At 43.3% G+C, this 27,075-nt stretch overlaps 2 protein-coding genes across 11 annotated transcripts in view; one reads left to right on the top strand and one right to left on the bottom strand.

The window, feature by feature from the left end:
- LOC147618931 (small ribosomal subunit protein uS17y-like) overlaps positions 1 to 27,075 on the top strand; it is a 178,550-nt gene that overhangs the window by 100,783 nt on the left and 50,692 nt on the right. The window lies entirely within an intron of this gene.
- Positions 760 to 26,900, bottom strand: LOC147618933 (uncharacterized). Of its 10 annotated transcripts, XM_086774072.1 has the most exons (9): positions 26,785 to 26,900; positions 25,370 to 26,001; positions 25,087 to 25,209; positions 24,649 to 24,974; positions 24,385 to 24,542; positions 22,935 to 24,178; positions 22,600 to 22,848; positions 1,238 to 3,041; positions 760 to 1,153 (listed from the first exon to the last, which is right to left on the bottom strand). In XM_086774072.1, exons 2-8 carry the CDS (start codon positions 25,502 to 25,504, stop codon positions 1,239 to 1,241), a joined length of 4,038 nt encoding a protein of 1,345 aa, XP_086630198.1. In that variant the 5' UTR covers positions 25,505 to 26,001; positions 26,785 to 26,900; the 3' UTR covers positions 760 to 1,153; position 1,238. The 10 variants fall into 10 exon arrangements, with proteins under 10 accessions (XP_086630198.1, XP_086630206.1, XP_086630202.1 ...); XM_086774080.1 differs by lacking the exons at positions 1,238 to 3,041; positions 26,785 to 26,900 and having other exon boundaries at positions 25,370 to 26,711; XM_086774076.1 differs by lacking the exons at positions 760 to 1,153; positions 1,238 to 3,041; positions 26,785 to 26,900 and adding an exon at positions 4,830 to 5,576 and having other exon boundaries at positions 25,370 to 26,711.

Raw genomic sequence — 27,075 nt, 5'->3', positions numbered from 1 at the left:
GCATTTACGTTAATTCATAATTTAATTTTCTTTCCTCTACTATCCTGCACACGAAGCAGGTAAGAATATAAAAGTTTACACTCAATATAAAAGATTTTGAATTAATGCATTTATCATGGGTAGCTCAATACAACAAAATGAACAAGAAGAATACAAGCTCTTTTCCTCTTTAGCCCATTCAAATGATTCGAAAGCTTCTTGCTTTAAGATTTGAGAGATGGTTTGTATAGTATTTCAAAGTTGATTGACATCAGACCCTACATCCCCAAGTGAGTTGATTTGCACATCTTTTTAGGTACACAAATATCTAATGGGAATAAAGGTGATGCTGAATAGTTTTGTAGTGGCTATGTGGGACGATCACAAGGCCCTTGTTCAAATTAGAAAAAGCACCAAAATAGATATACATGTTATTTACTTCCATGCCCATCATTCCCAATTTGCTCCTCTAGTACTCTAATTGCTTTGATGAATTCGCTCATATTTGAAAGACAAAAATCGAAGAACTATGGCTATAATGTTTACATGGATGAACTAGACAATTGTGAGCAACTCAATACTAACATGTTTTTCACTTTCACATTGAAGGCAAGGCATAAAACTAGAGTGAAAAATTGGAGCAAAACGTCTTAAACATGGGGAAGGAGCTATATTTGATTTCTCGTGGTGGTATGGGGATGGGTGTACATGGTTACCCTAGGATGGTAACGGCCAATCAATTTCCATTCTCAAATCCAAGGAGCATTGAACAATGTAGGATGCTTAATATAATCTTTGCAATATATTAAGAAGAAAAGCCAAAAACGTAGGATGCTGAATAATCTTTGCAAAATTAAGCCAAGAACGTAAAAGATGCTTAATAATCTTTGCAAAATTTAAATAGTGTATGGTCTTAGAACAGATCCAGCAGAGAAGCTTGATCACAAAACTTTGCTTTATACCATTTGGGAAGACATTACTGCATATAAGATGTCATGAAAAAGCGCTGTTTGGTCTCCTCATCACTAAAGGGGATTCTCCCGTTTGCTGCCAGACTGAAAATGTGCAGAGACCATGAGCAGCTGCATCACAAAAACTTTGCTTTATACCATTTGGGAAGACATTCCTAGGGGATACTCCTGTTTGCTGCCAGACTGAAAATGCGCAGCTGCATCTGAAAAATGTGTGGTACATCAGTTTCTTTGCAAACAAAAGCCACACACTACTTCATTATTTATTTATTGTCACGTGTGAATACCTCAATTCCATAAATCAACAATTTCCAAACCCTCCAATCGAGACAATCGTGAAGGTAAAGTTTGGACACGACCGCCAATTAGCCACAGTGTCGTCAGGCTGGTGCAGTGAACGATATCTTCTGGAAGGCGAGAACAGCCCCGAAACCATAGCCTCAGATCCCTCAGCCCAGTCAGTTGACAGAGTTGGCTCGGCAAAGCCTCCACTTCGACGGAACAAAATTGCAAAGTGAGGTCTGTCAGCTTGTTGGAGATTTGATCTGGCAAGGAGAAGAGGTGTGTAAAATAGAGTGGGCGTTGCCCAATTTTGTGTGCTGCTGCTCCAAGGAATATTGGGCTGCTGCTCGAACACGCGGGTGTGAGTGGGCGTACCAGAGTTCTTCGAGGAAGGTAACAGCTATCCAAACTTAGCTCCCGCAGGCATGGTAGCTGTCCAAACATGCCATGCGGCAGTGCTTGTATGCCGCAACAACCCACCAGGCCGAGCTTTACCAGCCCAGTGAGGCTTGCTATATTTCTAGGCAGTGACCGGAGGCTCCCACACCCAAACAAGCGGAGGCTCGTCAAGCCCGTCAGGCTTGCTACTCCTTCCGGTAGCGACTGGAGGCTCTCGCACCCAGACAAGCGGAGGATCGTCAAGCCCGTCAGGCTTGCTACTCCTTCCGGTAGCGACTGGAGGCTCCTGCACCCAGACAAGCCGAGGCTCGTCAAGCCCGTCAGGCTTGCTACTCCTTCCGGTAGCGACTGGAGGCTCCCACACCCAGACAAGTCGAGGCTCGTCAAGCCCGTCAGGCTTGCTACTCCTTCCGGTAGCGACTGGAGGCTCCCACACCCAGACAAGTCGAGGCTCGTCAAGCCCGTCAGGCTTGCTACTCCTTCCGGTAGCGACTGGAAGCTCCCAGACAAGCCGAGGCTCGTCAAGCCCGTCAGGCTTGCTACTCCTTCCGGTAGCGACTGGAAGCTCCCAGACAAGCCGAGCCTCGTCAAGCCCGTCAGGCTTGCTACTCCTTCCGGTAGCGACTGGAGGCTCCCACACCTAGACAAGTCCAGCCTCGTCAAGCCCGTCAGGCTTGCTACTCCTTCCGGTAGCGACTGGAGGCTCCCACACCCAGACAAGTCGAGGCTCGTCAAGCCCGTCAGGCTTGCTACTCCTTCCGGTAGCGACCGGAGCCTCCCACACCCAGACAAGTCGAGGCTCGTCAAGCCCGTCAGGCTTGCTACTCCTTCCGGTAGCGACCGGAGCCTCCCACACCCAGACAAGCCGAGGCTCGTCAAGCCCGTCAGGCTTGCTACTCCTTCCGGTAGCGACCGGAGGCTCCCACACCCAGACAAGCCGAGGCTCGTCAAGCCCGTCAGGCTTGCTACTCCTTCCGGTAGCGACCGGAGCCTCCCACACCCAGACAAGTCGAGGCTCGTCAAGCCCGTCAGGCTTGCTACTCCTTCCGGTAGCGACTGGAGGCTCCTACACCCAGACAAGATGAGGCTCGTCAAGCCCGTCAGGCTTGCTACTCCTTCCGGTAGCGACCGGAGCCTCTCGCACCGAGACAAGTTGAGGCTCGTCAAGCCCGTCAGGCTTGCTACTCCTTCCGGTAGCGACCGGAGCCTCCCGCACCGAGACAAGTCGAGGCTCGTCAAGCCCGTCAGGCTTGCTACTCCTTTCGGTAGCGACCGGAGGCTCCCACAATTGTGAATCTGAAGCCCCTTGAGAGAGCGCAGACAAATAATGGCATCCACGTCTATAAGTGTTTTCCAACCACATATTGCCAACCATTCAAGTTGTTGAGAGTCCGGATCACATTCCAAGACCTACAAAATAAAGAGAGGATCGTGAGAAATCTCCTTCTACAAACTGTTGACAGCACATCTTTATGTTGAAAATGTAAAAAAGAATGAAAATGTAGAAACTCTCATCTCAAAATGGTATTTTCTTATCCTCTTTATGAAAGGGTTTTACCAAGCCTTTCACACCAAAGTGAGATGTGATATAAATTATCACACGGCTACTACAAACAAGCATCCATGAAAACAACTAATGAAAGCATGCAATCACAACAACTATTTTACCTTTAATAGTCTCTATTGGGGATACTTGGATGGCATTCTTGAAATAATATGGCATCACATACTTGGATGGCATTCCTAAACTAACATGCCATCACATTTACCACATAACATTTGGTAACATTGATAGTCTAGTATTTGCATGGTAATATATAGACAAGTATTGGTAATAAAGAGGGGAAGCAACTTAAAGAGAGAATATCCAAAAACGTAAATTTTTTGGCATTAATACATTTTGTGACATGTTGTAGAGAGAATAGGAATAAATGATAAAAATTATCGGTAATTGAGGTATAATATTCTTAAAATATATATAGTGTATAAAACTTAGTGATACTAAGAGTACCAAGATTCTTAATCTCAAAAAAATTTAAATAAGAGCATTGTTTGCCAATGTGCACACTTGTGTGCAACCATGATAGCAATGAGTAATAAATGAAGATAAGGGAATTTTTAAAAAGATCCCAAAAATGAGTTCAACATATCCTAGTGTAAATATCTGACATAAAATATAATGATTACGCCTAATAAAATGATTAAAGACTCACCTTAGGCAAGGAGTGTGCACATTAATTGATAAAATCTCCTAAGGTTAAATGGACTAAGGTTCCAAAACCATGGTTTTATGAAAAACCAAAGATGGATTTGTTAGGTGGAAAGTTGAAAAACCAAGTAGTAAGTTGTTTTCAAACAGTGAGATGCCACCGTACAATCTCTAAGATTAACTTTAGTATATGTAGGCCCATGCAAATTGATAAGCCTAAGTCTAGCATACCATAGCACACAATTAACTAATGTAGACACCATTTTAACTAGTTGTGAATCATCCAAACTCAACATCAAGATCCAGCCTACCATTACCTAGTTGAGCCCACAAATTAACTATGGAATGGAGCCACTTGGCACAAGGCTAGTTGGGCTTGCATAAGGATTAGTTGGCCTATTAAAAGCCCCCTTCCTTAGAGAAAAATTCGTGGGTTTTTAATTAGAAGAGGATGATCATCATTAAATAACTCTAATCTAAGCTTTAAACATGCTTAGTTCATAGCTTACCTTGGAAGCAATTAGTAATCACGTTAAATAGAATTAGGGTGTCATAAAGTGCAGCTAGATGCTAGATTTTATCATTGACTGAGACAAGCGTACAATCACAATTTACTCAATGCAGCAGTGACCAATGGGTCCACAGCAAGCCCCACTATCCTTCATCAACCCAAGCTTGATCCGATGAACAAAAGGAAGTGGAGAAGAGACAAAGAAGGCCATATCAATCCCTAGAGAAACACTTGCCTACTTCTGAAGCTCCCAACCATCAAAGAATTCATTAAATTTTCCTATCATAAACAATAATAATTTTTCCTTGAATATTTAGTTCTCTACAAAAGAGAAATTATCAAGAATGAAATAAAAGAGGCTTTCCTATATGTGCTCCTTAGGATGTATATTCAAATGAGAAATTATTGGTGTGGAACCTTATAAGTTATTATTATGCTAGTGAAATTCACCTTAGAGTAGACTTCCAAAATTTATCTTGAAATGAAAGCTTAATCCATAATTAATTGATAGGGTTGCATATTATGTAAACAATGTATAACCGTGGATTGTGTTTGTAAGCTCTATTTTTTCGCTTACGCGTGTATACATAATAAAAATGGGAATTCTAATTACGTGTGTGTCATTTCACATCGGCTCCATAGGCCCAATGAACGATGGCACGCTAGCCCATGGGATTGGATGGAGTTAGACCGAGTCTATGGAACTAGTCAACATTGATAAAGGATTTAAATTCTAGAAAGTCAGTAGTTGGGTGGAGTCTGGACCCGAATTACGAGGTAAACCTAGGGACCAATCTTTAGGGAAATTAAGGTACAACTATTCCCTTCATAATCGAGGAATAACACATTGTGTTGAGTCCAAGAGAGCCGCCGATTCTTAGATTGCCAAGTAACAGGATATTGATGAATGGAGTGAGTTCACTCTACCCTTAGACTAGACTTTCACCATGGTTTCTTTATGAATGGAATATAGCGGTCTCACAAAAATATAGGTGTCATCTTTAGGTTGCTACTAATATTGTCAAAATTAGCAACAGTCCAATGCTCAAGGAACTCTTGACAGTAATCTATAGAAATTTGATACGAAACTACAAAATCTTAGAATTTTTCCTAGACAGATCAGAGTTATTTTCTTCCTTCTAACTAGGAAATTTTATTTTCTATATTATACCCTAGGGAATATGAGCCATTGCCACGAAGTCCTAGAATCTATAGAGCCATGGATCTGCAAAATGAGTCACTATGTAAGACACAAGATTTTCCATTTAAAAACAAATAATGTCTAGAAATTTGAAGAAATTCATTAATAATATATATACATAGAATTCATTTTCTATATAGAAAATTGAAAACACTCCTTAATAATCCATACAAAGAATTCAATTTTTGTACAAAAAAAAGCGTGAAGCCATGTCATGTGCATGCCCAAGTAGAGTTGCACTTCGCCATGCTTTTTCCTTGCAACCACTTTTATGAAATATTAGAGGGTGAATGTGGTTTCATTCGGATAAATTTGACAGCACATTAGGCACCCATAAGTGTAGTTAAGCCACAGAGTTTGGAGTAGTGCCTACCATTGAACAAGACCAAAAGACAAGCAAAGGGACATGGAGCAAGGGTACACCATGTCCCGAAGTGCTCCATGAATAGCAAGAGGGCATGTTATGTGCATATCCAAGTAAAGTTGCACATACACATACTTGTTCCTTGTAGCTGCCTCTTAAGCATTCAAGGGTGAGTGTGATTCAATTTAGTAGCATTGCCCACCAAATTGGGGCCTGAAATCGCACAAGGTGTGTCCCAATGCATAGGGCAATTGTTGGGCACAATATGAACATGTTAAGTGACATTTTGGCTGATATTTTGCGACCTAAAAACTGGTAGCGGCTTGCATATAACCTGCCATTTGTATAAAGGAAGGTCAAGGCTCATTCATGGGAATTCAAAGACAGGGACTGCAAATCGTAGTAGGCTAGAAGCAACAATCAAGGCATCTAGATCACCACAAAGACATCTTTTGAACTTTAGAGCACACATAGTGGGGAACAACAAGGCAATAACGTTTCATATGCATTGTAGCTCGTTTGCAAGTTGCAATGCATACTAGATCATATCTTAATAATGTAGATTTGGCATCATCGTTGTACAATATTCATGTTTGGGAATATACAATAGATTAGGACTTCCACATCTCGTCTACTGTGTATTTTCAAATTTGATTAGTATTACTTTGTGTCTGCTTCGCATTAATCACAACCAGCTTTCGTTTTGGCATGTAACACATCACAATCGTAAAAATGGAGCAAGAGTGTATCTGTGTCCAACCAAACATTAGAGATGGGTTTGGTGGTGATGTAGTTTTGTTAGGCCTCATTATTGACTTAGGCTCCACATCAAGCCCCATTGTTGTGTCCCATGGCTTAAGAGACGACAAAATTACCATGAGTTTGAACTTCCAAAGAGGAGAGTTGCTGTTGTCTAACTACCTACCATCACATTTTATTGATGTCATTTCTCCTATTCTAGTAAGAAAAAAAATAACCAAAAAGTGGAGATCAAGGACTAGACAGTGGGAAAATAACAGAGAAGTGGTGATCACAAACTGACACTTTGATACCATGTTAGAAGTGCATCTTGATACTTACAACAACAGATGGTGGGAAAACTTAACAATTGTGTGCACATGGAGGAGAGCTTCAATGGTAATCTATAGATGTTGTAGAGAAGACTATATGATGGGAAAGACAAGGACTAAATGCTTGTGGACTATATATAGAGATGGTGCCTAAAGTGCCCATATATATAGGCTCCGAGACACAACCATGACTATATCGCATTGGTCTGCACACATAATCGGTGCCACCATATATGGTGTAGACTTAGCTCGGGATGTGTAAAAGTTTCCCCCATCTCCCATGGCCATCGAGCTCACCTTTGCCTTATTTGGGCCTTGCAACCTGAAGTATGGTACCATATAACCCTAGTGCAGTCCATTTCACAACTAATGGTCAGCACCTACCTAAACACTATCTAGCAATGTATGTTAGATCTTACCATCAAGCCCACAACGGCCACCATTAGTGTCAGGACTAGGTTGGGATATCCAGGCTGCACATACCTAGCTTTTTCTTATAATGGGAAGCTTACAACTAGAGCTAGCTAGAATCCTTACAATTGAGGGTGGAGCATTGATATGCAACAAAAACCACATAGAGAAAAGTTCACAAGACCATTTACAGAGCACCCAAGAATATCCTGCACAGCTAGTCATATAGTGGTGGTTCATACACAGATCATGAGGCTGTTGATGTCAACTGTAACGTGACACATGATGATGTCATATTGCCATCATGCTGATGTGGTACGTAATGACATGACACTTACAGCATGCTAATGTGTCATTGACTAATCACCGTTCTGTACTTGTTACTGTGAGTGGTTCTAAGCTCTTGTACACAATCAGCTTTTGCTGATTCATACGAAAATTGTTTATAGCGAGAGTATGATGTCCTAAAGTTCTCTCTCTCTCTCTCTCTCTCTCTCTCTCTCTCTCTCTCTCTCTCTCTGTGTGTGTGGAGTTGGGTGGCTTGAGCCTTAGGGATCAGGCGAGGGAGATGGTGTCCTCCAACCTGAAGGTGCTGTTTTTATGTTTCTTCATGTTTCAGTGTGCAGTACCACTTTTCCCCTCCTACAGAGATCGGAATTGTGAAAGATGGAGTTAGAGTATAGAGTATGCATACACTCTAGGGCTCAAACTGAGTGGATCCGCATGGAGGCTAGGATCCGTGCCTTTTGGAGTATAATCCATCAAGACATCACTACCCTTCAGGATCAGTGGGGGAAGTTGCAAACTAGCTCTGACCGCATGCAGAAGCGACAAGAAGCTTTCTTGAGGCTCTGGCGGCCTAGCCCTTTTCTCACAGATAGAGGTGGTGATCCCCACGTGGCATTACAGACCACATGTGTGGTTATTCCCTTCTCCTCCCCTTGTATGAGATAGCCTTCTCCTTATAGACAGACCAATCGGAGGAGAAGTGCATCTTTCTCCACCTTTTGATTCTTTGATTCCCGCTCTGTACATGGGAGGCGGGTTTGTATCTAGCCCTTCGTGGTTGTATTTAGCCCTTGGAGACAGGTTTTTTGTTAACTAATAGAAGGATCATTTTCCTGAGAAAAAAAAGGTTCTGGAACTATTTGCTTATAGACGCAAAAAGAGTTGATGAAGACTACTTCAAAGATTACCCACAACTTCTTCAAGTGTATCTTGAGGCTTTTCATTCAGGCCATCTGTAGAAGCTAGGGAGGAATGTCACCATCTAATTGCGGTCTTCCCCTATTTTATGCCAAGGTATGGGAGGACAGGGAGCTTCGTGTCGCCTATAATGAGGCTAGGACTCGTGTCACCTATGAGAGCCCACGCCTCCCGTCACTTGTAGTGTGGCAAGGACATGGAGCACACTGTCAAGGATCCGAGTTTAGGCTTCCCTCTGAGCCAGTTTTATGCTCAGAAATGCGTGCTATTTACTTGTTCCAAGAAGAGGAGATATATCCATCTCTGCTTACTCCAAAATTGATTTCGTGTGACTTGTTTTCTTGTGACTACCTGCTATGGTGTGTCCAGTTTGCGGGCAAGGGATGCCCACTCGTGAACCATGCGCCCTGTCTTCTGACTAATTTGTGGCATGTGAACAAGTGGTAAGCATCATTTCTAACCTTATTTAGATTTGTAAAGTTTTATAACCTTAGAAGTTCACACTCAATTTAAATACCAGACCGCCCGTTGGTCAATGCTCGGACCCCAGTTGCTCCTTAACTCTTGTCCAGCTAGCCTAGTCAGCACCCTCACTCCCTTTCACATCCATGTGAGGCCACTTACCCTATACTTAAGGGGCACTGCCATGTAGCACGAGAAACACTTTTCCCAAGCTGTTTTCTAATCTACAACATAGCATTTGAGGAGATCCAACATAACTAAGTTTTCGGCCTTTGCCCATCCATTTGGGAGTGAAAAGCTAACAAGATGACCAGCTTTGTTGCATGCACAGAAGCCTTTCTCTACCGATCCACAGTCTTAAGCTTGATTAAGAACAATGATGCTAATTGTTGAGATAATTAAGATAAAGGAGAGAGAAGAAGAGAGATTGGTGTCAAGATTTTCTTTTATTCATATGGTACAAAAAGGTTGCATGAATGCTTGTACATGTGTCAGGGCTATGTTCAGCAAAATAGGGGTTCACCCTTCATCCTTCTACATATCTTCTGCTGAGCTAATGATGAATGAGTGCTGAATGAACTTGATCGAGTGACTTGACAATGATTGATGCTTATATATTATGCTGAGGCACATGTTGGCCAATAGAGATGCTATCGGCTAGTTGCTTTGGACAAAAATTCACTAAAATCTTCATTAAATGCTACGCTTAGCTGGATGCTGTCCAAACCGAAGGTGGTCTTCAACTAACTGAAGTCGCATGCTTCCTGGACCCCCCAGAAGGCTACCGACAGATGTATGGTAGCCTGGCTAGCTATCATACAAACCCCTCCTTATGCTGTTGATGATGATGATGATGATGTGGTTGATGATGTTCATGCTAATGCTGATGCCTTTATGTTAAAGATGTTGATGACGACCTAGATAATGAATTAACTGTTGTACTCATCAAGGATTAAGAATGTTCATGCAAATAATTAGCCATGACACGAGCGTGCATGTGACAAGCTTAGTGCTCATATTGTCAAACAGAGCTCTCCAAAAGAGACTTGTAGTCCTGGGATCTCTATCTCCCACAATGGACTTAGGCATACCATGGTGTTTGAAAACTTGTGCCTAAAATATCTTGGCAAGAAGTGAGCTTGCTTGCAAGACCTGTCAACAATGGTCCAAATAGCATCATTGCCTTGCTGAGAAAGAGGCAAATCCATTGCAATACTTTCCCATGGCAATGAGAGAATAGGCAAAGGCTAAAGCAAACCAGGAGCATTTTGCCTGTCAAACTTGACTTTCTAGTAAGTGATACATGCACGTACATATGCCTCTATATCTTTGCGCATTCTTGGCCAAAAGAAGTAACGCTTAATCGTTTGTGTAGTAGGCATTATACCTCCATCTCCTACATACAGAGGAGCATGGCCCTCATCAATGACCTTTAGCCTCATGTTTGACACAACACATAAGCAGTTATCCTTCATGAGATACCTCTATTTGATCACATAAGAAGCATGTACATCTCCAGCTACTAAATCAGTCCATAGGCCGAAAATGGCGTTTATGGTAGACACAATTCATGCATGGCAGACAAGTCTCCATGTGAGGCAACTAACATTGCATCCACGTATGGCTTTTTGGATTCTTCTTTCCTGGAGTATATATAATCTGAAAATGAAACATAGACAAGAAGTTAGCCATCCTCATGTGCATCTCCAAAAGCTTTGTTTGCATCAAGAAGTACCTTAGCTTTGATGATCTGTCTTGACCATAAAATCAGCCCCAAGAAGGTAATGTTTCCAAATAGTCAAGGCATGAATCACAACCAACAACTCCTCATAGATGCCCAACGAAAGCTCTACATCATTGAGTGGTGCAACCAAAAAGTTCTCATGATCAAGGTAACCCTAAGTATGTATGCGCAACTTCCCAATGATCGGGGTTACCTCCCCTATCTAATTACCCAAAGCAACTGCCATTTCCACAAAAATGAAATTATATGTGGCACAATCATCAAATATAAAGAGAGCGCACTGATCTTTGAACTGTCCCCATGCTACACCATTCTCTTTATTGCCATATTTTGTATTCCCTTGTATGTTAGGACGGCATGCACATTTACCTTTGGTTGCTTCTCATTTTCCTTCTTCTTACATTGTGAGCATTCTGCAAGCAAGAGTCATATCTTCTAGTCCTCTAGTCACATTCTTTTGGCCCTTTAGGACACAAGGTGGAGTATGCATTTCTGCTGGTAAGCAACTTTTGTCGAGGGTTGACGCAAGCAACATTATCATTGGACGAGCTCAATGGGTGAAGAGGATAGTGTGGGCTTTTCGAACATATACGCACCGAACACCACAGAGCCTCCTTCTAGAGTATAATTCGTCAGTCCCTTCCGCAAGTGGATTTTTGGGTATGGATGAGGATTTTAACATGCTAGAGTCAGCAGAAGACATGCTCAAAGGTGGCATGGCTACAGTTTTTGATAGAGGACTACTTGGCTTGGGAGCAGTTGCTTTTGGCTCTTAGGAGGCAGGACCCTTGGCATCTACTAGAGTTTGGACGCAGCCTAGGGAGTCTGGGTTTCTCAAGATCCGATAGGAAAATTATTGGCTAGCTTCTTATTGACCCCCTTAAAAGCAAAGGATATTCACTTGCAGTTCATGGCGCGGATGAGTACTCCGCCTTACTCACCTTCTCTATTAGACCTCATGGCAGTCTGGAGAGCAGAGGCCCCTTGGGGGATTTCAAGGGATACACCTTGTATTTGTGCAGTACCAATCCAAGTATCAATCCCACCAATATCTACTAGTCACTGGACTCCACGTTCTTGCCATAGATGGGAGATTTGCAGCAATATTGCTATGTGGCACATCTGGAGAGCTCGATGCAACAAAGCCATTGAATATAGAAAACTCCCCTTGCCAACACAGTCCATCCAGAGCATCTGGCTCGATATCATACATATCCTCCGTGGTCAGTCGGAAAGCTTCAAGGTGGCTTAGATCACATGCGGAAGCGTCGGGAGGCCTTTCCGAGGATTAGGTGTCATGGTCCCTTTCTTACTAATATTGGTGGTGAGCCCACTTGGTACTACACACCACCATTGTGGTTGTTTTTCTTGTTAGAAGTCATCTCCTGTCTAGATTTATACACCAGGGCCTTTGTTGTGGGTGTGCCCGCCCTTATGAGGTGTTTTATCATTTTTCATCACTCCCGCATTTTTTCCCTATTTTTCTCATTTTTCTGTGGCTTGGCAGACAGCCTATTTGCTGGCCGACTGCTGAACTGGTCCACGACCCCATGCCAGAGGTGGCCGACTGCTGATGATCTGGCCGACTAGATGTGTTGCTGGTCGTGGAGTTTTCAGGGCCAGTCGGTTGCCTACAATAGACTGATTGCTCATGTGGGGGCATATAAATAGGCCCCAGCCCCCATACCATTTGTGTATCATACCGGGATATTCTTGTGTATACATAGCAGAGTTACACGCCTACATCTCTCTCTTTTGTGCTGTATTTTTTCTGCATACGTTTTTGCTCTTGTGTTCCCAAATCTGGTCATCATCTCCGCTGCGTATTCTGACATGGTATCAGAGCCCTAGGCTCTAGATAGTCCTTGGGATTTGTGTGAGCAAGAGCGGGACTGTTGTGTGGCTGATTGGTGGACCGTACGGAACTGTTCGGGAAGAGGAGAAGCAAGAGGAAGGCGGGCTGATTTGCTGGACAGCCACTTGCAGGTGATAGTTCTTCTTTGTTCCGACCCACCCACCCTTTTCAGCGTACATCCCCGCAATGGCAGATCTATTTGAGATGGCTGAGAGGCATGTGAAGATCCGGACACTCCCTGCGTTCCCGATGGACCGTCAGATGGACGGGAGCAACTACGGCATATGGAAGGTTATGATGGAATCTGTTCTGGAGTCTTACGACCTCGCTGATTTTGTCGTTGTTGGGGTTCCACGGCTGGAAGCAAAGGAAGGGGAGTTACCGTCGATCCGAAAGGACCGGGAGGCCCAGACACACATGTGGGATCGTGTCAACGCCAGGGTCCGTTCGTTTATCTTTCTCAGCTGCACACCACAGGTAATCAATCATGTAAAGCATATGACGCTAGCCAGAGGTATATGGCAGCATTTGGCTTCTCTTTACAACAAGGTATCGCCCATGAAAAGAATTTTCTTGCAAGTACAGATGCGGGTTATGAGCCATGCAAAGTCGTCGACGATGCGGGAGCATATTAACAAGCTGCAGGCTCTTCAGCAGGAAGTTCTTCAGGCTAGGAAGGAGATATCGTTAGAGGACATGGCCATAACATTGCTGTCGCACTTGCCCTCTTCGTACTCAGCATTTTACTCGTCTTTGATTACCAGTGGCAAGCTCAACACCATCACGTGGGAGGAGCTTGTATCCATGGTCCTAGACCAGGAGGAACGATTCACGAACCCGCCTCAGGGTGGAGGTTCGGAGGCCTTAACTGGCCAACGATCGAAAGGCCATAACACGGGCAAAGGGAAGGCTTCGTCGGAGAAGTCTTCTGAGAAGAAGTCTGTTACTGACCACGAGAAACTAAAGGCAGAGAGGACCTAAAATGATTGTGGCGAGAAAGGCCACTACTGGAGGCAGTGTCCCAAGCGAAAGACCGAGAAGGATGAAGATTCCTCAGCAGCAATCATGAAGACTCCGGCTTTTGTGCACCTAGAGGTGGTGGACACCGATGTTTCATTTTCTTTAGGCAAGGAGGAGATTGGAGGACTCTCCACAATGGATGCTCGGGAGTGGATTCTAGATAGTGGTGCTTCCAGGCACATGACTCCTTCCCGTTCCTGATTACAGGATCTCTGCAGGCTTTCTGGTCACATTGTTACTGGAGATACATCCACTATCCCAGTTCACAGTGAGGGCAGGATGGAGATAGTTCCCGATAGCAGAGGGGGGAAGCATTCCTAATGTTGTATGTTCCGTCACTTGATTTTCATCTGTTGTCAGTGTATCAGGTTTGCAAGACTAGCATACGGGTGGAGTTTGATGAGCACTTTGTTGCTCTCCGGGACAAAGCAACAGGCCAGGTGGTTTGGGAAGGTGGAGTGGAGAATGGAGTTTACAAGCTTTCAACACTCTCTCCCCCAGGTCCTCAGGTTTGCTCTAATGTCTCGTAGTAATCGGGACAAAGGACCTCCAGTAGATGAGGATGTTCTTTCCACGGGAACCTTTCGGAAAGCCAAGCAGGTGGCAGGTGATTACTTGCAGAAGGAGGTGGGTTCTCCAGGCTTTGTGGTTCCGAATTCAGAGGGGGTGTTTGAAAGGTCTCAGAAGGCCTTGCATGGTCTTCAGCAGGTTTCCAGGACTTCTTTGTGCCCCATAACAGGTGTTGATCCTTGTGAGCTGTGTCATGCCTCTTTGACTCAGAAGCAGTATGGTTCATTGATCTGGTTGATGAACACCAGATTGGACAGAAGCTTCTTGATGAGGCAGTTGAGCTCATAGTCGCAGATGACTCTTTGGGAGGAAGGATGTTTCCTGTGGTTTCTGCGGCATGCGAAGGATCATGGACTCTTGTACACAGGAGGAGGATTATTGGATGGAGTCCAACTCCACGATTGAAGTGACTCAATTTGGGGAGGAGATCCGGACACGAGGAGATCTACTTCAGGCCCAGGAGAAGTTTTACGGAGCAGTAGGAGATAGTCATCTTTTGCCTTGTCGAGTACAGAGGCAGAGTACCGGGCTGTTTGTGATGCTGTTTGTGAGGTGGTGAGAATGCAGAGGTTGCATAGCAAGTTTGGGCTTCCACGGGAGGAACCCATAGTCATCCAGAGGCACTTTGATCGTGAACAGATCATTGCTGATGACATCTTGCTAGAATTCTGTTCGACGGAGGACAGTACGGTGGACCTCTTCACGAAGTTGCTATCTCAGGATTTGCTCAGGCGGCACCCCAGCTCCCTGTGGTTGGTTTCATAGCCAGGAGCTAAGAGGGGGTGTTAGAAGTCATCTTCTGTCTAGATTTATACACCAGGGCCTTTGTTGTGGGTGTGCCCGACCTTATGAGGTGTTTTATCATTTTTTCTCACTCCCCGCATTTTTTTTCTATTTTTTTTAATTTTTCTGTGGCTTGGGAGGCAGCCCATTTGCTGGCCGATTGCTGAACTGGTCCACGACCCCATGCCAGAGGTGGCCGACTGGATGTGTTACTGGTCGTGGAGTTTTCAGGGCCAGTCGGCTGCCTACAGCAGGCCGACTGCTCATGTGGGGACATATAAATAGGTCCCCAACCCCATACCATTTGTGTATCATACCGGGATCTTCTTGTGTATACAGAGCAGAGTTACACGATGCCTACATCTCTCTCTCTCTTATGCTGTATTTTTTCTGCATGCGTTATTACTCTTGTGTTCCCAGATCTGGTCATCATCTCCGCTGCGTATTCTGACATTTCTCTTCTCCCATTATATGAGATAGCCTTCTCCTCTTCGAACCACCAACCGAACGAGAAGAACATCCTCTCCCTTGCCTTTTTTTTATGTATCTTGACTCTCGCTCCCCGTGTAGGCGAGTTTGTACCTGGCCATTAAGGCTGTCTTTTTTTTGGTAACTAATAGAAGGATTTTTTTCTTTTTTTTTAAATAAATCTAAAACATCCACTCTCCTAATCAACACCGGGTAATATTGGGTGATCCGAATAGCTTGGAGGATGGATGAAAAAATAAGCTACGTCCTAGGCTAGTCCTCATCAACAACAGCAAATATATCCAAATAAAGAGCTTGCCTAAGACGTTGCCAAATCATATGTTGTTTGGTACTTTGTTGTGGAGATGTAATATAACTTCTCGTGTGGGTGTGCTAACTACTCCATTGCATCCTCCCTCTATTGTCACGCTAAAATGCTTCCTTTACTAAGGTGGTGATGATAGAGCTTCCTTTGCCTAGATGGAGGCAAGAAGAAGATAACCTTCATCAAATGGCTTTCTCTCGCAAAAGGTTGATGGAGAAGAAGCTAATGAAGGGAGAAGTGTTGGAGTATGCACACATAGAAGCATAGACAAAGGAAGAGAGAGAGAGAGAGAGAGAGAGAGAGAGAGAGAGAGAGAGAGAGAAGAAAGACAAAGATTATAGACAAGATCGGATTGATTAGCAAGAGGTTTATAATGGTGACAGCCAACAAATTGGGTATTACAATGTGCTTACGAAAATAAATGATAAACAGATGAGAAGAGGCCTTTATAAAGGAGGCCATGTAGATGGCCGACTAGCATCATGAAGCTCGCCAAGAGCATTAAATCAACCCACAACTAGTAAACATGAGTTAAAATACATTGTAGCCAGTATAAGGACCACTTCCCACACAAAGAGATGCACAAAATTCTTACATCCCCTCTGCAAATCATAATGTGCATAAGTCTCAAGAACACAAGGTGATGAAGATGGAACCATGCACACTCTACTATTGTGCAATATTGGATACACCTCGAACAGAGCACCTACTAACCCGACTCCTCGAAATAAAATGCCACCCTGAACAGCACAAAAATCTACTTGAGTTTGAATTCCCACACAAATGTGTCGTGAGCTCCAAGTATGAAGAATGATGAGCTGACAGACAAACCACACCCATAATCCCCCAACAATGATCTATGAACACATTACAACCCAAAACCTTGGATAATAAACTCATAACACATCGTGTCTATAATCTCTGCTACACCAAGCAATGAACTTGGTACACGGCTAGTTCATAGCTCCCAAAGTTGCCCTTGTCCTACCAAATTTTTCATGCTTAAAACTCCGACTCACAATTCCCATGCACCAAAAAATAGAGCTGCTAACAACCCAATATCCCGCCCACAAGTCTCCTTTGGCTAAAGGACATGGGGGAAAACTATCTATATAACTAGAGAAGAACACCATCCTGGTCCTCTTGGGCCAGAAACCACCCTAGAATTCCTAGATGAGTCACTAGAAGCATCTAAATCACTATTCTATGTCCTGTCTTTGCCTTTTTCTAGGATGAAGACCTGCCCTTGTCCGTGTCCTTCTTTAACAAGCAATCCTTAGACAAATGTCCTTTCTTCCCACACGAGTAGCAGCGACTCTGACCTTTCTTCTGCATTGTAGCAAGTGCCTGATCCTAACTATTAAGAGATACCTTTCCTTACCTTGTGGACGTGGACAAACTTTTCTTCCAAGAGAAAAGAGCTGAGTTCATCAAAATCCAACTTGCTTTCTGTGACCTGGCATCGCAAAGCCCTAGAAACCTTGTCGTAAGTTATTTTTGAAGGATAAGTGCAGCCAACTGAGCAGAGGACAAGGTAGCACCCATTACCGGTAAAGTGATCATGTATAACCTTGGCCTTCATTAAAGACGAATGCATCAAACTACAAACAAAAAATACCAGACTATAGAGTTGCCCTTCTAGAGTAACTGCTCTCATCGAGGAATCTCGAGCATAGAGATCCTCTAGCATTGACAAGAGTTTGCACAACTGGTAAGACCTCCTTCATAATAGTTCGCACAAGCACTGAGTGTGCCTTCAAATCACAATCCTCCCACTCTTGCAATTCTGCAAGGAATTCATTCTCCTTAACTTAGACAAATTCAATAAGTTTTGCATACTCATTCCATGCAAGCAGATAGCCACAACCGAAGACATAGCTCGATTGTTCGTTTGATTTTGGCTATGTCCTCGCTTGTTCAATCGAATTTCATATCCCATTGGTGATTTGTCACGGACGATCACATTAAACAGAGATCCTGAGTTCACGTCCCATTTTTGGAGATCATTGTTTGACAATTTTGAGACCAAGATGCAGCTATCCAGTACATTTCATCCACAAACAGATGGCCGAATAGAAATATACAATCAATTGGTCTTTGACGTTCTCAAGTCATACTGCCATGACCAATAGTCAAAATGGAAACGATGAAGACGAAGTCATGTAGGTAAAGAAAATTCTCCTCCACAAATGGAAGCATGGTTCCGACCTAAGAATATAGACAATTTTACATGAAGTTTAAGATCGGGTAACTCATGAAGTAGTATGGTTGGATGAAGAGTTCTTTCAAGAGTATCCCCAGTCATTGACGTACTACTTGGAAGCCCAGAATCTGCCAAGATTAGGGTCAGGCATTAGCAAGCATGTAGAAGGTAGTAGGATCATCTATGGGCCAATCCATAAACATCATAGCCCAAAAAGGCTTCATTTAGGCATTAGAGAATCCTAGGCAACTAGTCGGCTACCTGATTATGCACCCACCTATAGTCAACCAAAACAAGCTACAATGGGCAACTAGTCGACCAGTATGGCAGAGGCCTGGGATAGCAAACGTAGATCTAATGCTAATAATATAGCAAGCATAACATTTCATATTGTCAAAAATAATATTTTGTCCATAATAAATAAGTCGTCGACAGCTTATGACTAGACTAACCAATAGCTTGTAGGCATATATAAGCAGTTGCATAATTCACTCAACCATTTAGTCTTCAACAAAGCATTTCATAGTTCAAGCATCAACAAATCATCCTATCAACTCCAAGCTATCAAAGACGTTCTTCTTCAACATTTAGCCAACATATATGTATAGACCTATAATTATTTGGACTAGCATTAATGACTGAAGAATCTTCTGCAAAGCCTTGGATTGATGGATATTCAGTCGACATACGGTCTTCCTCATCCTTGCGTTGGACTCTTTGGTAGGTATTTGGACCCAATACTGTGTCATCTACTTTACTCTTATACTCTTTGAATTGGATGCTAAAGAATCTCACCGCATAAAGGTATAAAAAAGAACTTGTTGTGCGTTACCATGATCAACCTCAATGCATGTAACATCGATGGTCTCTTTTCTCCTTTTTGAGAAAAGTGGTTCTCAATCTGTGGGTCTAAATCGAGCAACATTGAATGCAATGTGATCATGAAAGTAAAACTTGGCCATGCAACATCCATAGATTCTCGCTTCCAAGGATCCAATGAACCAAGAATAGTTCTTTGGCCACCTCGTGATGGTGGTGCCATGGGAACAACAAAAGGAACAAGATAATTACCCAAAGTAGGGCCAATACTCCTTGCAGGTGGAGCTCAAAACACTTGCGCATCGAGCTTTCCTATAACTCCTTCTCCTTCTCTGTTGAAACTAATTGGCAAAAAGCCACATCATTGCCAAGTTCATGCATTAAATGAGCTCGCACATGATTGGCATCTCCTGTCTTTGCTTGCTTGCAATACTTGCATTTAAATTTCCTGGCGACTCCACTTGCATGTCTCATCACAATCCACCTCTTCCCACCATGGCCAAGTAAATTGCTTCTTGGACTACTTGCTGCTTGAAGCTCTAGGTGCTATTGAATGATTGATAATTGAAGAAGAAGATGAAAGTGACAATGAGGAGGAACACACAATCACTGCTGCGCACAACCTGTAAACTTTTTAAATATAAAGGAGTATGAGTCTCTGTTCAATCTCAGGGAGGAGCCGAAGCATACAAAGTAGTAGGCTGAAAACCTTTTTATTCATTCAAATTATTCAATCCTTGTCAAAGATACAAGTTGTTGGAAGATATTTTAGTACCCTAGGTACTATATTAGGTATCCTTGGTACCTTATAGGTACACTTTAGGTACCTTATGTACCTTTACTCACAGGCCAACATCATTGCATGCCAGGCCGTCACATGGAACTAAAAATTCCAGAAACAGAAACACCGTTCCCACGACGACAACCCATTCCAGTTGTATGCTACGTCATCAGCTATTCCCAACCATTCCGCCGTTCCACGTGAAAGGAAAACGCCGTTTTGGCGTTCCAAACGACATTTCTTATGACTATGACTTAGTCTCAAAGTCACTCTTATGGAGTCACTAATTTATTTCTAGGACACATCAAGGAAGGCTATTCCCTGCCAGCCCATTGCAAAGCTTCTTCCATCTACTCTCAACCCTCGAGTCATCAAAAGCCTTGCTTGTTATCGCTTTCTTGCTTGTTAGGTCATTACCATCTCAACCTTGTCATTTTCAGTCCCCCGTGTGTCGGCTTGACACAAAGGCGACAAACACAAATTTTCCATAACACAAATCAGCTTGCATATTCCAGCCTGTTTCCAGCATCAAGTGGACCATTTGCCCTCCAAGCTCAGTCGCCTGTCCCAGATGCATAAAATACGCAAGTTGTATGCTAATATCTGATTGCTGTCTAGCCTGTTCCAGTAATTCTTTGCCCTATGCACGCAATTCGGAGCACTTACAACATTGACTCGGTCATCAAAAGAGACGGGAAGGTTTAAATCAGCTCAGTAATAAAGACAGGTCTGAACAGCCAATCCACACGCCGTCTCAATCTGTTAACAACAGGTCTACAGTTACCCATCAGCCCAAACTTGAAGTTTCAGCAGATGAAGTCTTCATGCAAGAATATAAGTAAGTACTTGATTGTAAAGCAATGTGACCGACTTTTCCGACAATATAAGCAGATCCACTTTTCGGTGGTAACCCTTGGTTGGTTGAGACCAAATCTTGGCCTAAACCTGCCTCTTATCAGAGCCCAACAAGACCAATTTTCCTGCACTTCCCGACACTGCTATCAAAGCATCAAGCTCTACATGGCACAAGAATACTAGTGTTCATGAGCTTCTCGATAGTAACATCGGTATTATAGCTAAGGTTGTGGTGAGTACAAGTACAAGGGGCTTTCACTTGCTTGATCCATTCTTGCTTGGTCACATTGAGGCCAGAGAAAACCATAGAGCCTTAATTGCCTTACATCAAGCCCATGTCATTTCGACAAGTTTGCAAATGAAACACAAACCAGCTTGCATGCATCTTCCACCCTGTTTTCAGCATGCCCTCCATACTCGGTCACCTGCCCTATATGCATCAAAGACGCAAGTTGTATGATGTTCTAGTATTTCTTACCTTATGCACGTACTTTATAGCAGTTTATAACATCCACTCAGTCGTCAAAAGAGAGGAACGAAGATCTTGGTCTGACCAGCCCGACTACAGACTCCCACAATAGATCTAAAGTTTCTTTCAACCTCCCACAAGATCTTCAATCAACTCTGTAGGTAGCACTTACTTCGTTGTGCAGTAGCGAAATAACTTTTCCAGCACGAAAACCCTCACTTCCTCGTATATTAACAAAAAGACCAGTGTTTGTGAACTTCCGTGTCATGCCACTGGTATCAAAGCTAAGGCTACGCTGAGAGTGACAGTACAAGGGGCTTTGACCTGGTTGATTTTTCTCTTGCACGGTCACATTGAGGCCAATGCAAACCAAAGGCCCAACCCCATGACATCCTTTGATAGCCCATTCCATTCAAAGAAGTCTCAACCATCTTCACCTCCTAAACCAAATACTCAAAACCAAAGACCCTCCTCAGGCTCCATCCTGAGATAAACCTGTTATAAACACAATTCAACTTGCATTTTTCGGCCTTGTTTCAATACCAAGTCAATCGCCTACCCTCCATGCTCAATCCCCTGCCCTGTATGCATTAAATACAAGTTGTATGATATTACTTGATTTCTCTCCAGACTGTTCTATCACTTCCTTGCCTTCTCCATGGAGAAGGCAGTAAAGACCTTCTCCATGGAGAAGGCAGTAAAGACAAGTCTAAACAACGCATCTACAGACTATTTACAATAGGTCTGCAGTTACCCATCGTCCTAACTCATCGACCTGGACCTACGTTTCAGCAACTTACATCATCTTCACGTACGTTTGAAAGTAGTGCTTGATTGTGTCGCAGTGTAAGACTTTTCCAGCAACCAATATATGTAAAGACCACTTCCAGTGAAAGCCTTTCCAGGGTTGGTTGGGACCCAAACTTGTGTAATACCTTATAATTGTATTTCTCTTTCTTGCATAATTTGCTCATATTTAAAGTTGAGTTTTGCACTAACATGACCCTGTCATATAGAGTTTTTACACGTAAGATTCATGCACGCAGCACAGCTTTTACATCCAAGCTAGCCAAGTGGGACCTAACCCACGATTCAATGCTTATGTCATGCCAATTTAAGTGGCCAAGTTATAGAAGAAGGGACCTAACTATTGGAATCCTTGGCCAAGTTGCATCAAAAGTTCACAAGGCCCAGTCAACTAGGCCATGGAAAAAGACCTTAATTCACTCTAATTGTATTTTGACCCTTGTGGACTTTGGATGTAAAATTCCCACCCTAGAATTAGGCAGGGTGTTGATGTGAGGATAAGATCAGAATGTGGATAGTTTGTATTCTGACTTTTGCTGATAATGTTATCACATGTGTTTACGACAAGAAAAGGTCCTAAATTTTTTACTCTCGAAGTCTTTAGAGTCTTTGAAAATCAGACCTAGTTGAAAGGCCCTCTCTTTCTAAAGCCTTCATGATATGATATGATGGGAAGTGGTCTAGCTCATGGATGAATAAGCATGTGTGTGCTCGCCGTAATGTACAACACCAGCTCGAATAGAACCTATCTCATTCAGATTATCCTTTTTAGGAGAAAAGAAAAAAAATAAAAGAAAAAGTATCAAGAGATGCAAGGAGAAGGTTCTGGCAGTACCTTCAAGTCTTGCACATTTGCAACATTGTACCATGAGAGCTCCTTAAGGGCTCTGCATGCACTCAAATCAAAGGGCCTGGCTGTGTCACTTCTCATCCCACGCACCACCGAAAGGTGCCTGAGCTTGGCTGCTTGTTGGCAATCCCCTTTTATTTCGACATTTTGTAAAACGCGCAAGCGCGGCATTCGCTGAAGCGTCTGAGCTTTCACTGTCACGTTCATCAACACCACGACCTTCTCCAGCTCACCCTGCACACCACCACTCTTCAAGCTTCAATCTTCAATTATACATTATATGTCAAAACATACTCCCATTTATAATCTGCCCCCCTCACCGAGTTAGTAGTGTCCTCCAAGTCATCCTCGCATCTAACACGTTTTTCCTCCTTGTCGTCTTCCACCATCCGCAACCCCATTGTCTTGATCACGTCATGCACTTGCACCCGATATTCGTCATGCATGGCCACATCATGCATGGCCAGATATTCGTCATGCATGGCCAGATAATGCATGGCCAGATATACGTCATGCATGGCCACATATTCGTCATGCATGGCCAGATATACGTCATGCCTGGCCACATATTCGTCACTTCTCTTTTCCACAAGTGCACGCTGGCGAAGACAGTCCAAGTGGCTTGGGCTCACCTGACGCTCAGCACTTGACCATGTCACGCCCCTGCCCACCATCGTGTTGGCAACAATGATGTCCAAGAATTTCGTGTTGGCAACGATGATGTCCAAGAATTTCTTTCTGATCTCTGGGTCCAGATGGTCTATGCTGAACCGCAAACGTGAATACAACTGATCCTCGGCTCCTCCATCCAAAGGTACCGCTGCTCTCATGTCCTGGGCAACTCTCTCCCAAACCTTCACGTCCCTCGGACCCTCGTTGCTTTGCCCAATGTAACGGCCCACCACTGTCAACGCCAACGGTAACCCAGCGCACAACTTCAGCACGTCCCTCTCCAGCGCCTCCATCTCAGCATTTGGTGAACACTCCGCATGCTGCATGCCAGCTTGCTGCACTTGCCTCCACAGCAGCTCTCTCGCTTGCTCCTCATTCAACTCCTTCACTGTAATGATGGACTGGCAGTCACTGATTTTGAGCCTCCCTGCGAGATCTTTACAAATATGCTTGTTTCTTGTAGTTACAAGAATCCTGCTTCCCTCCGGAAAAAATTCTGCTTCAGGGAGCCATAATTCCTTCATTATATCTACATTATCCAAGTACAAGAATACAGGCTCACTAATTTTTTTCAGCTCCTCTTTCAACTGTGATACGCCATCCTTTAGACTGGAAAATTCCGGTGTGTTGTGCCAGCATATTTTGTCCAGGATCTCCTTTTGAATTTTCGGCAGTCCATCATCCTTAATTCCCAATGGCAACTCCACGTGACAACACCGATATAACCGCCTTCTATTTTCTGGACTAATCTTTTTTTGGAACTCCGAAAAGATAGCTTCCCCCAATGTAGATTTTCCAATCCCTCCCATCCCCTGTAGGAAAACCACCACTAATTGGCTGCAATCCCTATTCAAATGTTTCATGGCATTTTGCATTACTTCCTCTCCTCCGACTGCAAAAAGTCCACATCCAAGGCAAATTAACATCGTGGGCAGTGTGTTCTTATGTTGACTGGGGACTGCTACCATTATAATACCACTTTTTATATATTGAGTAAGAAAGAATAGATGTGGTTTAGAAGATCCGGCAACCAAAAATAGTCATGACCCACAAACAAATATTTTGAGATCTAGTACAGAGACAAGATACACACGGTACCTATTCCATCAACGGGAGTGAAGGTATATTGACGATGTATCCTTGGAGCCTCACGAAACCTGATTTTATCCATGTGTCTTCCGATTTCTTCGAATGCTCCATCCAAATCCTCCTCCAAACCAGCTATTGCGGCTTGGATCGTTGAAGCCTTAAAGAACCTACAACCTCACAACTCTTGTTATTAAGTCTGCATTGCGAAGGAGTCTTTGCTTACTTTCAGAAATACTGATTATCACCTAACCCCTTAAATTACATGCATCTTACCTTGACAAAAGATGCTTGGGACCATCGCCCTGCACCATGGAGCTACATATGATAGCACACTGGAATGCTGTTTGTACGCTGTCTTGGAGAACCTTGATGCCATCATCCTTGATATTGGCCTGCCATATCTCTTTCGTGTATTCCAATAGAGAAACTATTTTGTGTAGAAGTTGTAAACAGTCCTTCCAGTTCTGCGCAGTGGTGTCGATCCTTTCAAGTGACCAAGCGATCAAAGAGAACCCAACAGCCACCCAATGCACTCCACCAAGTCCTCCGAGGGCTTCCTTCAATAGAGGCAAAAGTAAGGTTTTACCCGTCTCAGCAACCTACGTGACACATTAAAGGGGGGTTACGACGACACCATGCAGCCATCAATCAAAAGGAGAAGATGCTCATGATCATGGCATGCCATCAAACGATAATATGGTCACTACTTACCTCACTAGTAAAAGCTTTGGGAAGAGTCTCCATGAAAGACGTGGTCTGCCCTTTATAAGAGTCCCAGTGTGACGCTAAACGATGAATGTTTGACGGGTGATCCGCCAGCTCCAGACGGCCAAGCTGAAGTGTATTCAAAAAGAAGATCGATTGAACGGTCAGGAAAAACATTATCCTCCTATAAAATCAATAAGCTCCAGCTATCCCCGAATTAACAAACCCACAACTTATTCAAATTTGCTACTGAATCTGTATATATAGGAAGCAAGGAGTGCTGTCGGACCTGCTCTTTGATGTCAGCCAACAATCTGTGAAGGTCCTCTAGAGACGTTTCCTTCTCCTCGAAGAAGACAGGCAACTTGGCAGTGGCGGGCTCTTTGGGGCGGCAACACAGCCAATTGACGATACATCTCTTCATTTCTTCTAGATTGCAACTTGTACTGCGGAGAGCAAGCTAGCGAGCAAACAAAGCTTTTCTACTCAGAAATCAAGCAAGCAAGCGAACAGGGATCAACACAGTGACGAGCGAGGAGAAAGCTAGGTAGAGGTCGTCACAGAAAGAGCCCAGAGGAGGCTACGAACTACTTTAATAAACTTGTAGAAGAAGAAGGAGAAGAGGAGCAAGAAGAAGAGGAGGCTTCGAACTGCTTTAATGAACTTGTAGAAGAAAAAGCAGAAGAGGAGCAAGAAGGAGGATAAGAGAAGGCTTCGAACTACTTTAATAAACTTGTAGAAGAAGAAGGAGAAGAGGAGCAAGAAGAAGGGAGGGGTGGAGTCCGTGGAGCAAGGGTTTCATCATTCGCACGTGGAGTCCGTGGGGGAAGTGCTTGAAGGCGTGGGGGAAGTGCTTGTAGGCGTGGAGTCCGTGGAGCAATCATGCAGGGAGGAGGGTCTCATTATTCAACGCTTGTAACGCTGCTGGCAAAATGCGATGTTTTCCATACATCAGTGATAATATTTGCGCCGCCGTAAAATACTTGCCAATTTTTAAAATGCCCGTCAAAATTTACACTATAATACAAAAACGAAAAAAAAAACTTGCTATATTATCAAGCCTTAATAAATAACTTTTTCTTAAATATTTTCCCTCTTTTTTGTTTTGACACGCTTTTTCATGGAAAAATGTGAAAATAATATTAACTTCTTTATTGTTTTTTTTTGTTTTCAAGGTCATTACTCTTCTTCTTTTTGCTTTTCTTGCCAAGTGAGGAAGGCCCGAGATAAAAGATTTATCAAACTTAATTTGAATCACACTAAATTAATGAACTTCTTTGAAATCCTTCAACTATTTATACTAGTCTCCCACCCGTCCTCCGGAAAGGGAGGAATGTATACCATACCAATTAGATTTTTCCCATCTAGTTTAAAATGGGATTTTTTTTTCTCTAGATCTTATTTTGTCTCTATTACTCCCATCCTTCTAAAAAAAATGCATGGGACTCCATCACTTAGAAGATGCAAACTTTGTTGAGTATGGAGACTCGTGGACCTTTTAAAGGTCTACTACACATAATGTGGCTTGATACCATTGTACTCTACTTCTAGGATAGAATCATGCACAACTTCTAATGAAACTATGTCTTTTTTTTATTTTAAAAAATTTGTCAAGAATCATGGGTTTACATACACTACTCACACACCCACAACTCCGGTTACATGGACGTGCAACACCATAGAGAGTACGGATCGAACCCACACCTCTACTTTAACCACTCCATTTACAGCCGCATTCGCATAGATAAAGTGTGTACTAGGACAACCGCTTGAGGGTGAGTGTTGGAGAATAGGCCTTATCCAAGTAGAAAAGGATAACTGTGTGTGAATAGCCTATAAAAAAGCAACATATGTATGTGTGTGTCACCCCACTCATAGAGTGGTCCACCTAAATATCTAGATATTATACTTGTATTGACCTAAGCACTGATATCATGCAAGAGAGGCTCTAAAGCCTACAAAAGCATTGTCATATATGTGTGCATGTCACCCCAC

Source organism: Cibotium barometz, chromosome 34 (assembly GCF_041138505.1).
Source record: "Cibotium barometz isolate CiBa-2024 chromosome 34, ASM4113850v1, whole genome shotgun sequence".
NCBI lineage: Eukaryota > Viridiplantae > Streptophyta > Polypodiopsida > Cyatheales > Cibotiaceae > Cibotium > Cibotium barometz.
This window is presented reverse-complemented; position numbering and strand designations above follow the sequence as displayed.

What these genes read in the sequence shown, in the direction of transcription:
- LOC147618933 (XM_086774072.1), bottom strand. Translation starts at nt 25,504, where the DNA reads ATGAAGAGATGTATCGTCAATTGGCTGTGTTGCCGCCCCAAAGAGCCC. An exon ending in CACTCCCGTTGATGGAATAG is followed by an intron (nt 24,179 to 24,384) that starts GTACCGTGTGTA and finishes GACTTTTTGCAG; the next exon opens with TCGGAGGAGAGGAAGTAATG. An exon ending in TGGAGGACACTACTAACTCG is followed by an intron (nt 22,849 to 22,934) that starts GTGAGGGGGGCA and finishes GGTGGTGTGCAG; the next exon opens with GGTGAGCTGGAGAAGGTCGT.